This window comes from Elgaria multicarinata, chromosome 20 (assembly GCF_023053635.1).
Source record: "Elgaria multicarinata webbii isolate HBS135686 ecotype San Diego chromosome 20, rElgMul1.1.pri, whole genome shotgun sequence".
NCBI classification, from domain to species: domain Eukaryota; kingdom Metazoa; phylum Chordata; class Lepidosauria; order Squamata; family Anguidae; genus Elgaria; species Elgaria multicarinata.
Genome location: NC_086190.1, coordinates 11,894,270 through 11,909,078, shown reverse-complemented (window position 1 = coordinate 11,909,078; position 14,809 = coordinate 11,894,270). Strand labels below are relative to the sequence as shown.

Below are 14,809 nucleotides of genomic sequence, written 5' to 3'. Positions count from 1 at the left end.
TGTACATATTAACAGAAGCAGGTACCTGAGAAGAACAACAGGGAGAGGTTGAGGGTGTGTGTGAAGCCACACACAGGCCATGAGCAGCAGCGTGTGTGTTCTGCCTTCCCTGAAAGCTGACAGGGCCCATCCCAGCTGCCCACAGTGAAACATCAGCCGAAGTAGCTCCTTTGCTTTAAAACACATTCACACACACACCCCGTTTGGAACCACGATCACCCCAGCTTCAAGCTGGAAAACCAACAAGGGGCCAAAGGCAGCTCATGTCAAACTGCTTTATTACATCTTAAATAACAGTACATTTTAATATAGTATCTATCTTGCATCCAGCTTTCTTGAAGTACACTGACTTTAAAATTAAATACAAAAGGTGAAGGATACAAGGGTGTGGAGAAAGCTCTACGGAGAGTAAAGATTCATGAGAAGGGGTGGGTCGGTGGGTGGGTGGGGAAGAGGGTTTTAAAAAATTTGAAATGCCAAATCCAGGCCTAAAAACGCACGATTACAGCACATTTTGTACAGAATGTTGCAGAGAGAGGGAAAAAGAACCCAAAATGGATAAAAGCCACTGCTGCAGCGAAGAAGGAGGGGGAATTCTGGTACAGTGAAAGGGAGAATCAAAGTTTGACAAAACATTTGCTACTCTTTAGGGTTTTTTTCCTTTCATTTTCAAAACACAAAGCCAGGAAATGCTGCTTGATTGGGGGCGACGGGACACCTCATCTGATTAAAAAGGGCTCATTTGAGGAGAGCCAACCGGCTGTTAGAGGAGTTTAAAGAATGATCTTCCCTTCCCCACCCCGGAATCAAATCTACAGCAATTGTTTAAAAAGGTGGTTTCTTTCTTTCTTTTAAATTAAGAATAGTGACTACTCCAAGATGTGCATAGCTCGGTACTTTTCATTCTTCATCGGTTTCGTTGTAGGCGTTATGCACAGAGTAGCGACAAGAAATGAGATCAGCAATGGTTACAGCTTTTTTTTTTTTCTCTTTTCCTTTTTTTCCTTAGAAAAATGGACAGGTTATTTCTTGAAAGAAAACACATATAAGGACGCGTTAGTCTCATATGTACTTGAGCATTTCTATAGCATGCGATTCTAAAGAGTCATCCAACCCAACATGGCAAACCAAAAACATTTTTTTTCTTCTCTCTCTTTCCGTTGTTCTTGTTTAACTTAGAAAGTTTAAGATCATTATTTTCAAAAACATTAATTTGTACATTTGTTTCATACACAAAGAACTGATGGAATAGCCAAGCGCTGAACAGGTTTTTCTTTTCAATTCCCCCCGCCCCGCCCCGCCCCACAACCCAAAGAATCTTGTTTGCTGAGATTATGGGGTAGTGTTAGGGCTATAAACCGCCCCCGATTAGGCATCAGAAATGCAAAACTATGCCAAAAAAACATATAACAAAATTGGAACAATGATATGTGAAGGTGGGGTGGAAAAACCTAGACTGCATTTGTTACCCATAAAAGGTGAATTATTTTTTTTAAAAACAAACATTCAATACCATGTACAGCGTGTGCTTGGTTATCTTACTTAACATTATCCTATATATGCAATATTTGTGCAACGATTTGTGACACTAAAGACAGAAATAATAATAAAAAATAATAATTCAGGGACTAAATTAATTTACAGCATTAACAATCCCAGAAACATCTGGGTTTGGATTCCCTTGCCTTGGCTCAACAATTGACTGCAAAAGCAAATTTGCATTTTAAAAAAAAGGAAAGGAAAAGAAATGGAAATATGGACAATTTTTTGTTTGATGTCAATCCTGCTACAAACACGACTTTAAAGTTTGAAAGTGAGATTAAAACAAGGCCCACCCACCCCCAACTCATAAAGTCAGTAAAACCAGATCAATGGTTTGCAATTTTTAAACTACAGTGAAAGTTAAAAGTTGTCTGCTTCACAATGTATTTTTTTTTCCTCTTTTTTTTTTTTTGTCTGGACATGCTTTACACAAGTGCGTGTTTTTCTTTAGTTTTCTAGACGAAAAGTGGTCCCAAAAGGAATGCACAATTTTTACTTCTTTTGCTATTTTGTACGCAACCACAGGAATTCTTCTTTGAGAGATAATTGTGCTCTTCATTTCAGCAATAGGAGATGTGAGAGATCTTGGCCTTTTGGTGGCTGGGTAGGAATGGGGGGGGGGGAGAGGTGGGGGGGTGTCCAAGTTAGTAGATTGGATACATTATTTGAAACCGTTGGAAAAGTCTTCCAGTCAGTGAGGAGTCCACCGCTATTCTGAAACAGAACACATACAAAAAGGTTTAGTTAAACCTTTATAGAACATCATAAACCCTACCAACTTTTAAATAATAACTTCCCCACTCCCCTCAACTAGTTTTAAGGCTAATCTGTATGAAAGCAAGGGAGTCTACCTTTTCTCCCAAATAGCTAGCCTATTCATTGCCTACCAATAACCAATTTCAAGGTCACATAGAACACAATGCAACTTCATATGGCTACTTGGAACCCTCTCACGTATCAACACAGTGGCCCTGTTCAGGCTAAGCCATGATGGGTAAGCGTTCTGAGCTAACCGTGATGGCGTAGCGTGTCATTCGACTACATAACCACGGTTAAACCATGCTCACTAGCCACTTGCTGCAAAGGGGTTAGCGGCCTAACCACGGCTTAGCGTGTTGTTTGAACAGGCCCAGAATGTACGGGAGGCCTAAAACTGCATCCACCAAGTACACAGAAGTTGAACGTGGACGAAATCTGGGTGAAATCTTTGTGTGGGGCGGCTGCTGCGCACAACTTATGCACCGCCCAGCTGTACATGAGAAGGAAAAAAAGCCAGCTCAAGGCGATCGGTCCAGCGGCCCTGCTGGATCACACCATGGGCCTATCTGGTCTAGCGTCCTGTTTCCCACTGTGGCCAACCAATTGTCCCTGGGAAGCCCAGAAGCAACACATGAGAGCAATAGCCCTGTTCCATGGCTGTTCCCCAGTGACTGGTATTCAGACGCATGGCGCCACCGATCCTATAGGTTCCACATAGTCATCATGAAAGCATGAAGGTCCAGAGGAACAGACAAGCTGCAAGTGACCACCTGCCACAGGGATGCCATTAAAAGTTCCCTTGACAAGCACTCTCCATCTCGGTTAGGAGCCCTGGATGGGCACATTCACAGAAGTGAAGGATTTTCCTGCTTATGCAACGGATGTGCGTTCGGGTACCAGTGCCGTGTGTTTGACCCTCTTTTGCTCTAGCTACCCTTAACAGACGCAAGGCACCGTTGACCAGATCTCCTTTCCCTATGGAAATGAATGGGAGCTGTGGTGGAGCAAGGAACTGCTCTTGGGCAGACCCCCATTCCTTTCGACTAAGCCTGGACGGAGCTTCCTGACCGAGATTGCGCTTCATGCTTAGAAGAGCGTTTTCTGAGCGGAGTGCAAAATTCACAAGAGCCTTATTTCGTCCCACTCATTAAGAACATTTTACACAGGAGAGATGGACTGGAACATGATATGTTAAAATGAACCAGCTTTGATTCTTGGGCAGGCATTTCTCCCGTTATTTTTTATTATTATTATTATTATTATTATTATTATTATTATTATTATTATTATTATTTCAGTGCACTAAGCACCCTACACAGACATACAAATTCCTGTGCATTTCACCAGCACAGACCTCGTGCCTGCACAAATTCCTTCTCTAGCCACGGTAAAGAAATTAAAAATACCAGCAAGGGTGATTAAGAGTCCTTGCTGCCCCATTCAAGCTCTACTGAAACAAGCAGAGACCACAGAGAAGCTGCATTGCGATGGGTTCAGGCTACCTTGGAGTGTGTACGTGCACACCCAGAGAAATTTAAGATCTTGTACAACTGAACTGGTAACTCTGTGTATTTCTGTGTGTGTGTGTGTGTGTGTTTTCCCACCCCACCCACCTTTTTGTTGTTTTGTTTAAAGGTACCTACAGACTTTAGTTCCAGATCTTGAGGAAGCTATCCCACGATCCTGTTGCCACTGCCATGCCGTCATCAGTTACACCTAAGCAACTGACACGGTTATCATGGCCTGCTAGGACGCCTAGGAAATGAAGAGAGAGAGAGATAAAGCAAAGCAAAAGCAAAACCCTTTTTCAGATTTGACAAGTTCTGATGATTGTGGTTATGAGAAATCGGCCCAGAAATGCAGGTTGCTTCCCTGTAACGGTAGTTCTTCGAGTGGTCATCTGTGCGCTCACACATTAGGGGCTCTTTGCCTGTGCTGAAGGCCCATAATGTGTGATGCACAGAGACCACAATGAAGAACCCACAGTGCGAACAGAGCCCGGCTTCTTTATTTGTTATTTGGCTCCTCAAATAACAAATGAGAAGGCGACTTCCAAAGGAAGTGATGTGATTGTACTCTTCACTCTGTTGCTCCGATCTTGAGTTTCCTTAGGCACAGGAGGGCCCTCTGAGGTGTGTGAGCAAAGTCCCCCCACACACACATTTTCTTGTTAATCTGAATGCAAGAGAAATCTCAGAGAAGCATCTCTTTCAGGACGTCAGAGCTCCTCCTGACTACCGTATTTCTTCGATTCTAAGACGCACTTTCCCCCCTAAATAAACAGCTCTAAAAATGGACTGCGTCTTAGAATCGATGGCGTCTTAGAATCGAAGCAATACGGTAAGAGGAAAAGAGGAAGCTCCTGCAGCAGCCGCGAGCCGTGCCAGCGAGGAGCTGGGAGGGTAAGCGCCTGGTTTTTTGTTAGGCAAATTTATTCGTAAGTCCCATCGATTTCCATGGGACTTACTCACATCATCCCCTGGTGCACAGACAAGTAAAAAGCGGGACTGGAGAGTTAAGTTTACTCTTTGTTTCAACGCCCCTCCTTCTTCCTGCGCAAACGGCAGTTTCTTCTCTCACAGAGGGAAAAAAGAAAAGGACACAACCATTAGAAGAAAGCGCGGGGCGGGGGGAGGAGGTTGGCTGGGCGGTGAGGGAAGTATTTCTTTGATTCTAAGATGTCCTTTTTTCCCCAAATAAACATCTCTAAAAATGGGGTGCGTCTTAGAATCGATGGCGTCTTAGAATCGAAGAAATACGGTAACAGAGATGTTCTTGCACACAGGATCTCCATGGGCGCATCGGAGCAAAGGCGGAGCTTTTGGCAGAAACAACTGAGTGAATAAATGACTGGAGTCCAAGCGCTCTTCAAGTCGATTGGCACACTGAAAACCTTAGAGAATGGAGCCATTTTGAGGGCAGGGGCGTTTGACCTCTTTTAGCTTGAGGGCTCTTGGGGTCCAAGAGGACAGAGGCATTTCGAAGTTTTGGAATCTGGGAAAAACTGCGCAAACGCTGGGTACACCCAAAAATTGGTGGTTGGAAGAAAGAAGCGTGGCTATCTTGGGAACCCGAGAGGGACAGACTGGGATCTCGGCAGGGAAGGATTTGGCCCTTGGGGTCATGGGGACGGTACCTAGGGGGTTTGTATCCCTGATGCAGAGACTGGATTTGGACGACACACTGCAGCTCAACTGGGTTCAGACGACATGCCGCAACGTGTGGTGAGTTGCGGCGCCCGTGGACACCAGGGTGCATAGCCAACCCCCACTTGGGGGTTGCATCATGTGAACCCCGCCAGCGTGGTTTATGTGAGGGCTGTTATCCCTCACTTAACTCACACTTGCTGGATTCACATGACAAAACCACCCCCCGAGCGGGGTTTGCATATTCAAAATGGCAGCCACATGTGCCCCACGGACTCACTGTGGGTTAAATAACCCAGGGTGGGCTGCCGTGTCATGACACAATGTAAAAGGGTAGTTTCCAGTACGTTTATGAATCTCAGCATGACGAGCAAGCCTGAGTGAAGCCTATGAAGCCACTGTTTAGAACGCTTTCGCCAAATGTTTAGAACGCATTCGGATAGACTTTCCGTATAAAATATGTATAGTGCCAATTGTGACGTTGCCCATCTCAAAAACCCATTAGAGCTTCTGAAACGTCAAGGAAGCCTCCAGTTTGAGTCAGCGGCAGCAGCACTTCAAGCGATAAGAACCCTCCACATTCTGAGGCCCGGCCAAAGCCTGGACGCACGAGCAGCGAACAGCACCTCGGAATAGTTATACCACTGCATAGAAACCAAGTCCAATGACATGGCAGGGCGCCATTCTGATGCAGACGCTGTCACAATCCCTGGTGAGTTTACAGTTAAACCGAGGAGGGGGAATAAAGCTTCATCTCTGAACGTATAAGCTAAGAAGCCTACTCAGGAAACGAAGAGAGCTAGGAAAGACCAATTGTCGGAAGAGCTGTTCTGTTAGCAAGCGGCACGGTGATAGCCAACTTTCTTTAAAACTCAGATTTCCTTTGACTTAATCCACCTTTTGCCTCCCTCCCACCAGACTTTTTTAAAAAAATAATCAGTTGATTGCTTAAAATGAATGGTTTTTAATGGCAAATTTAAAGAAACCACAGTGCAACTGGCACGGATTTTTTTTAAAAAAAACCTCACACTTTCCCCCTCTTCATAAGGTGAGTTATAGGCTCGTCCCACCTTACCTTTTGTGAGTTCTCACCTCCCTGCTCCCCCCACTTGCTGGACCCATAATAAACCGGACAAGGCATACCAAGACAGCCAAGTATTGGCACCTCGGCTGCTTCCTGCGGCTACTGAACCCTCAAGCACCATGGCTTCCCCATCATTATATTTCTAAATTCTTCGCAAAGAAATGCGTCAAAGTATGTTAACAGTGAAAGCCTTGGAATGTATTTTTAACTTTAAGGGTGAACGCAGGCAATAAATGTTATTCACAGAAGGAACGTTTTGCTGAGTGCAGAGTTTTAGATAATAAAATCAGCAGCTACAAATCATTAGTTGGCCGTTACCACTACCTTACCAGCCCACAGTGTGAATTCCCAGAGGAATACTAAGCAGCTTTAAGTATTTCTGTACAGTGTAACTGCCAACTCTTCACCTGAATCGTCCTGAGGAAATACCGTCCTATTAATATCAAGCAGCTGGCGGGTCACATCCATTTTGTTAGGAATTATACAGAATATATACACAAACATACTGGCTGGGTTCACACATCATGCTAACCCATGGTGGGTGGCAAGCTATGCTGGGTAGGTAGTTATGAAAACAACCTACTGTGCTTCTGTCAGACAATCCGCCATCAAGCTACACGGAGGATTCCTGCACTGAGCAGGGGGTTGGACTCGATGGCCTTGTAGGCCCCTTCCAACTCTGCTATTCTATGATTCTATGAGTAGTTTATTTCACACACACACACCCTCGCTCCTCCTCCTCCTGTAGACTTCCCGCCCAGCCAGGCAAGTATCCCAGCTTCCTTTGCGGTGGGAATAGAGATTGCTTGAGAGGAGCAGAGCAGTGGCAGCTTTTTTGGCCACTCTTGCTGAGCAGCTCTGTAGGCAATCTCCATAACCCATGCTGTGCAACAGACAACACGCTAATCCACCATAGGTAAAATAACCCTTACTGAAGACCATGGGTTATCATGGTGGCTTGTTTAGGGGAAATAACCCACCAAGGGAGTTGAGGAATATCTCACAGACAACACACTAATCCATCATGGGTTGTTCCAGAAACTAAACCATCATGGGTTAGCGTGTTGTGTGAACCCAGTCTCTCTAATAAAAGGATTGTGGCCAAGTCCATCTATGAATGTTATGGGCAAGTAGAATTAAGCTCCCACCCCACCCCATTGCCCCAGTGTTGGAGGACTGCATTACCTAAACATGATTGTGTACCACAAGGTACTGGAATTTTGATTTCCTAAGAATTGGTTTTCAAGAAGCATGTTTCTAGTCCTGTGTGTAGGGAAGTGTTTAGAAATGTATCGACCGGAGAGAACCTTTCACCCACTCCTAGGCCCAACGGTGTGCCTACTCTACTTTTGGACAACGCCACATATTTGTTTGCCCTCTCCCACCATACACTTATCAAAATATTTGTGAACAGATTATTCAGCGTAAGCCCATGAATATGCAAATGGGCACAATCGAAATGCTGCATTTGAGGGAGATGTAGAGCTTTTAGAAATCTGAACAGCAATTCGTGATCGGCGATGGGCACAGGCTTCAGATGCCCAGTTTGCAAAATTTCGGCTGGTCGTTATTTTCCGTGACTTCTTGTTCTTTCAAATCTAAACAAGTGGTATGGTTTTTACGAATGCCTCCAGCTGCCATTAGATGCGATAATCACCCAGCAAGAGTTGAATTTTGCCGTGGGTGTAGCTTGGATCTCAGGTTTTTTTTTAACCTGGGCCCTGCCCACCCCAGTTCTAAAATACCCTTAGTTAGTGCTCATACTAGAGGGGGGGGCTTTACCTTTTAGACGGCCATCTTAAGTTACTGCGTTTAGAAGGCTGTAGGGGATTTCATTAATGCTGGGGAGAGTTAGGGGTTCAGACCTTCTCACCCTAATAATTAAAACACTGCCCTTTAGTTGTTTATCCTTTTCTCCCCATCTGCTGTTGATTTCACCCTCCTTTATTCAGGAACTATGTTTGCTTCTCTCTCTCTCTTTCTCTCTCTCTCTCCGTCAGACACACCGTCCCCCCTCCGTCCCTATTTTTAGCCAAAAAGACGCCAAAAGCTCACCTGCTCTGTCAGCTTTGAGCGTGTCCCACACATTGCAGTTGAAGTCATCATAGCCAGCTAGAAGAAGACGCCCACTCTTGGAGAAAGCTACAGAGGTGATGCCACAAATTATGTTGTCATGGGAATAAACCATCAGCTCCTGGTCGGCCCGGAGATCAAAGAGCCGGCATGTGGCATCATCAGATCCTGTGGCAAACGCGTTGCCATTTGGGAAGAACTTAAGGGAAACGAAGAAACACAGAGATAATACACACAGGCAAGGCGATCCAGTCTCCAAAAGCCTTCAACAGCAGCAGGAATGCTATTTCCCACTCCATCAAGAAGTTCGCCACAATAACCGGGAGGCATCTGATGTACACAAGGACGGACACACACTTAACGCCCCATTTCCCCACAAAGAGCTTACGTACACAGATGGCGTTGATGTCAGACTCATGGCCGGTGAAGGTTTGCCGGCACATCCCTTCTCGGACGTCCCACAGCTTTGCAGAGGCATCGCAGGCACCAGAAACAAAACACTTGGAATCAGGAGCAAGGGACAGGCTCATGACATCTCCGGTGTGACCAGTGAATGTGGTTGTTTGCTGACCTGTTTCTATGTCCCAAAGGGCGCTGGCAGGGAAATGGGTTAAAAAGGAACAAATGTCAGAAAACCTTGTCCTGCATCTGATTAAGTGGACTCCAGTCCACGAAAGCTTATGGCATAATAAGTGAGGGAGGAAGCAGCAGCCAGGCACCTCTCCACCGTGCCTGGGTCCAGCTCCAGCTGAGAGCCCCCTCCCTCCTGCTGCCAACTGTCTCTGCAGAGGCCACCAGTGAGGGAGGAAGCAGCAGCCAGGCACCTCTCCACCATGCCTGGGTCCAGCTCCAGCTGAGAATCCCCTCCCTCCTGCTACCAACTGTCTCTGCAGAGGCCACCAGTGAGGGAGGAAGCAGCAGCCAGGCACCTCTCCACCATGCCTGGGTCCAGCTCCAGCTGAGAGCCCCCTCCCTCCTGCTGTCACCTGTAACTGCTGAACTTTCCAACTAAGATTGTAGTGCCTGAATTTGCTTTCCTTTCCCCCCTTCTCCTCCTCCCTCCCAATCCCCTTTCCTTTTGCGTCATGTCTTTTAGATTGTAAGCCTGTGGGCAGGGACTGTCAAGAAATACTTTTGTAAGCCGCCGTGAGAATCTTTTATTGGCTGAATGGCGGGATAAAAAAAATGCTTAAATAAATAAATAAATAAATAAATAATACTTATTTGCTAGCATTTAAACTGTTGCAAGACACACTGTTGCTTTTAACTTTTTACACAACCCCTCGAAAGAGCAATTCTCCCAACATCAGTCCTGGACACCACATTCACACACGTAAACGAAAATAACTGTGCCTGGGAAGGAAAGATATGTCTATGAGGTTCAGGTCTCTTGCTCTCAGACTGGCGGGCCTTAAAAGATGGAAGTTGTTGTCGTCGTCTTTAAAGCCTCCATTATCCCCACCATTAGGAGTACCCAGAGAAGAGCTGTGTTTATGCCAAAATTGAATTTATATTTTTACACACACACTCGATCTCCCCGCAAGTAGAAAGCAGGCTGGGTTAAAATGCCCTACTAACAAGGGAGCAAGAGCGATTCGCCCTCTATGCAGCCTGAAGTGGAACAGAAGAGGGTCAAATCCTTTATTCTGCTGCATGTGTGGGCCAAGTCTCAGCCGCTGCTTGGAGAAGACCTGTGGCATCTAGGAGTTTACCTCCTGGTATAAACAACTAAGGAATGGGCATAAGGCCCCCATCCAGCACAGATTTAGACTGTCACAGCATGACAGGAAAGGTTCTCCCTAATTTCGTTTAGCACACAAGCCCATCTCTACAGTAATGCTACTGGTCTTCTCCTTACCAAGTGGTATCTCCAGAGCTGGTGACAATTTGATTATCGTCCACGAAACGGCAACATGACAAGTAGCCTGCAATGGGAAAAGGGTAAAGAGAGCAAAATATGATTCAATAATACAGACAACACTTTGTGTGCTTTTCCACAGCTACTGCTTTAGTTATGAACTGCCACTTTCCCCAACAGCTGGGCAGAGGTGTAGACCAAAAGACCCCGAGCATCTCAACCCGTTCCAGGTGAAGTTTTTACCCAACAAACTCTCACAATATTGCTCCTAAGAATGGCAGGTTAAAATGCAGGCTGAGGGGCCCAACTCACACGGCTAGAGCGAGCACAGCCGGCCACTTGGCCCTCAGCTCCAGCCCGTTAAACAGGTGATTGAATGGACCTATGTGCCGCCGGCGGAATTGCCATTCCAGCGTGTGAGGGCTCCACCCACTTCCGAAAGGGTGGCTGTTGTGTGCCTGACGGCAGTTCCCCGAAAGCACAGGTCGGCCGGATCCCCTCTTATATCCAAAATAAAAAGGTGATCAAGAAAGCTGCCTATCTGAACCAGGGCATTTTCGGAGACTCAACTCAGAGGTCTCACATTTCTTGCAGCTTGTGGTCATTTAATAACTATCCCTTTGCAAGAACATCCTTGTCAGGTTATCTCAAGATTAAAGAAAAAAGGAAGAAAGACCACCACCACGACAGGTATTCCCATTTCCCCCCCTCGGAGAACGAACCCTTTGGCTGGGCATGATTTTCCACTAGTTACCACGCCCATGAAGAATTAGTTTTAACTTCGCAGCAGTACACAGAAGAGCATATACCTCCTATGAATTAGCTAAAAGTCAGGCCATGCAAGCAACGTACCACAAACACCAGCCTGAATCTGGCTCGATCCATTGGTTATTCATTACATTAAATTGGGAGTCATAAACACTTTGAATTCACTGGATTATAAATAACTATTCATTGCTGAGTAACCTCAGTTCCCCTCTGTGAGCCGTTCTCAGAGAGATCCCTTTCGTCTGTATCAGTAAAGCCATGCAGCGGTGGAAAGACAGCAAGACACAGAGGCCGCCTGAGGTTTCCTCTTAAGAACTGTTAAAGGTTTTTTCCGGAGCCAAGCTGGCAACCGCTGGAGGAAGGAGCCTATGCGCTTGGCCACACCTCGAGATTTTGTTCTTTTACAGAAACAAAAGACAGCGTAAAGATGCGACATAGCTCTGGGGAGAGGGAGGGCTGCAACCTTGAAAGATGGAACGCCTTCTGAGCCAGCTTTTCCCTGCAGATCATCTGATGTATTACTACCGATTTCAGGAGCAAATGGAAAGTTGCAGAGGTTTGCTGAATGCCACATCCGATGGTTATTAGCATAAAGGCACACTGAGCAGCGTCGGAGGATAAATTCTGGAGACCGACAACTTGTCCTCAGTTCCACGGAGCATACTGGCAATACATCAGCATCTAAGAGGCTCACTCCTTTTCCCACATCTCTTTGCCCTCCAAGGGCACATCAATACCACAAAGTAGTTTAACCATCATCCCCCTTCCCAGGGAATCCTGGGAAGTTAGAGGAAGGGATCTCCAACACAGAATTCTCTTTATCAAACTACAATCCCCAGGATTCTTATGGGAAAGCCGCAACAAAAACCAGCATACAAGCAATGTCATGTTATACTCTTTTCGGTGCCTCCTGAAAACATCTGTATTCCAGGAAGCTTTTCCTTAATGTCCAGCCAGGAGTCACTGTATCTGCTTCTTTTAAAATCTGTTTTAAGTGTTTTATTCTGTTTTTCTTTTCATTTTATCTTGTACAACGCTCCGAAAGTTTCAATGGGGAGCGGTATATAAATATTGTAAATAATAAATAAATAAATAATAGTGTGAACAAGCCCTGAGACAGAGTTGATTTTTCCATCCACATACTTCCTTAGCCTAGCCTTAGCCTAAAAAATTTCTATTCACATTTTAGGAACTTTGACCTGAGTGAATCTTATATTCTAGGCTTAAATAATCAGAAGGAATAATTTAAACTAGACCATGGCACTGGACAACAAGAAAATGTTTCGAGATTCCGTCATCCTGTTTACTATGGAAAATTATTTTCAATTTCCACAGGGTAGTTTTTGACAATATTTGCTTCTTCCAAAGGACCACCGTGTCAATTTAGAGAAGGGAAGCAGTAGGATTTATGATGCCAAGGGAAACGCTTGTTATTTAGGTGTAGCTACTTGCAAAACAACGTATTTGTTAATATATTTGTCCCTCAAGCCATTTCTCCTGCTACACAGCTCTAAAAAGCCCCTAAGTAACAGAAATATATTATTATTATTATTATTATTATTATTGCTAAGTTGGCAAAAATTTAGATCTGCAAGAACACATGGGTGCATGTGCAAACATACAGAGGCAGACATACAAGATTAATTTCCAACAATGTCTTTTATCTTCTGGGATGTCTTTAGAAGGACCCCTGCTGTCTGTATACCCCGTTCTGGCCAATTAACTCCAAGCAAGACAATTAAATGAAACTGTATTATAGCCCCTCACTTCAGCATGTTGTACAGATGAACCCTTTTTGATAAACTCATTTCAAGTATCCTGCCCTGCTGTCCATACATTACTGGTGGTACAAGAGCAAAGCATGACAGTCAAAAAGCACATCTCCCTAAAATGTATGGTGTAAAGCAATCAGCCACCACTGCAGCCAAATAACAGCTCCTGTTTTCTCTACCCACCCTGCGATATAGACCCTGGATGGGCACAGAAATCACATTATTTCAGCCTTGCAATTAATGTCCCCAAAATTATTATCCCGCCTGCTTCGGAATACCTCTGCAAAGTCATTTGCCACAAACACTGTCACACCAGCAAGATGGTCACCAATTTTTCAGGGGAAGTCATAGAAGGAACACAGATTAAGAAACCAGAGAGTCGAAACATATCTATTGAAAACAGACCATTCTCACCTGTATGGCCAGCCAGTTCACGGCTTACACGTACGTTGCCTTCACGTGTTTTCAGGTTGTAAATGGAACAGATGTTATCGAGGCCACCACAGGCCACGTAGTTTCCAGATGGAGCGTAAGCACAGGTCATTACCCAGGATGAGCGCAGGGGAATGGCATGGACCTAGAATTAAAAAAAGAAGACATTACGCCGGCCGTTTTGTCAGGTTCCTTCTCCCAAGACAGTCTTACCATGGGCCTGTTAGGAAAAGTGAGTTAGTTGCCACAGGCAGTAGATTTTGGGGTGGCAGTTAAGTGTAACATAGTGAGGGGCAGACAGATCTGACGCATGGGGTGGGGGGAATCCTACAAATCCCACTGAAACAAGACAGGAGCTGCACAAGTGTTATGTAAACACGGTAAACAGGAAGATGGAGGCCCATTTGAATATTCTGGCTCAGCAACAGAATGTCTTGCATTAGGCACTTCTCCCGGTGATGATTCACTTCTAAATTTCTTTTCAGGGTACAATTTTATGCAATTTACCCTCACATTCATCATCTTAGTATTTGCAACAACCTCTCCATGTGTGCGTATGGGGTGGTTGTGGGGAATCCTCACACTGTACTAGACAGAAAACTATCTTTGGGACCTAGCTAAAGGCAGCAGATTTTTTGTTGTTTATTCGTTCAGTCGCTTCCGACTCTTCGTGACTTCATGGACCAGCCCATGCCAGAGCTTTCCGTCAGCTGTCGCCACCCCCAGCTCCCCCAAGGTCAAGTCTGTCACCTGCAGAATATCCTCCATCCATCTTGCCCTCGGTCGGCCCCTCTTCCTTTTGCCTTCCACTTTCCCTAGCACCAGCCTCTTCTCCAGGGTATCCTGTCTTCTCATTATGTGGCCAAAGTACTTCAGTTTTACCTTTAATACCATTCCCTCAAGTGAGCAGTCTGGCTTTATTTCCTGGAGGATGGACTGGTTTGATCTTCTTGCAGTCCAAGGCACTCTCAGAATTTTCCTCCAACACCACAGTTCAAAAGCATCTATCTCCCTTCGCTCAGCTTTCCTTATGGTCCAGCTCTCGCAGCCATAGGTTACTACGGGGAGTACCACTGCTTTAACTATGCGGACCTTTGTTGTCAGTGTGGTGTCTCTGCTCTGAACTATTTTATCAAGATTTGTCATTGCTCTCCTCCCAAGAAGTAAACGTCTTCTGATTTCCTGGCTGCAGTCAGCGTCTGCAGTAATCTTTGCGCCCAGAAATACAAAGTCTGTCACTGCCTCCATGTTTTCTCCCTCTATTTGCCAGTTATCAATCAAGCTGGTTGCCATAATCTTGGTTTTTTTGAGGTTTAACTGCAACCCAGCTTTTGCACTTTCTTCTTTCACCTTTGTCATAAGGCTCCTCAGCTCC

General features: G+C 45.3%; 1 protein-coding gene across 3 annotated transcripts in view; it reads right to left on the bottom strand.

Annotated features, from left to right (window-relative positions):
* Positions 1-261: 261 nt before the first annotated feature.
* GNB1 (G protein subunit beta 1) overlaps positions 262-14,809 on the bottom strand; it is a 75,173-nt gene continuing 60,625 nt past the window's right edge. Inside the window, exons 6-11 of one of the 3 annotated variants that reach the window (XM_063145384.1) lie at positions 13,417-13,579; positions 10,463-10,529; positions 8,997-9,198; positions 8,587-8,803; positions 3,941-4,056; positions 262-2,256 (exon numbers count right to left, since the gene is read on the bottom strand). In XM_063145384.1, the coding sequence (XP_063001454.1) occupies positions 3,950-4,056; positions 8,587-8,803; positions 8,997-9,198; positions 10,463-10,529; positions 13,417-13,579 (756 nt within the window). In that variant the 3' untranslated portion in view covers positions 262-2,256; positions 3,941-3,949. The remainder of the gene's footprint in view (positions 2,257-3,940; positions 4,057-8,586; positions 8,804-8,996; positions 9,199-10,462; positions 10,530-13,416; positions 13,580-14,809) is intronic. The other 2 variants (XM_063145382.1, XM_063145383.1) reach the window with 2 other exon arrangements.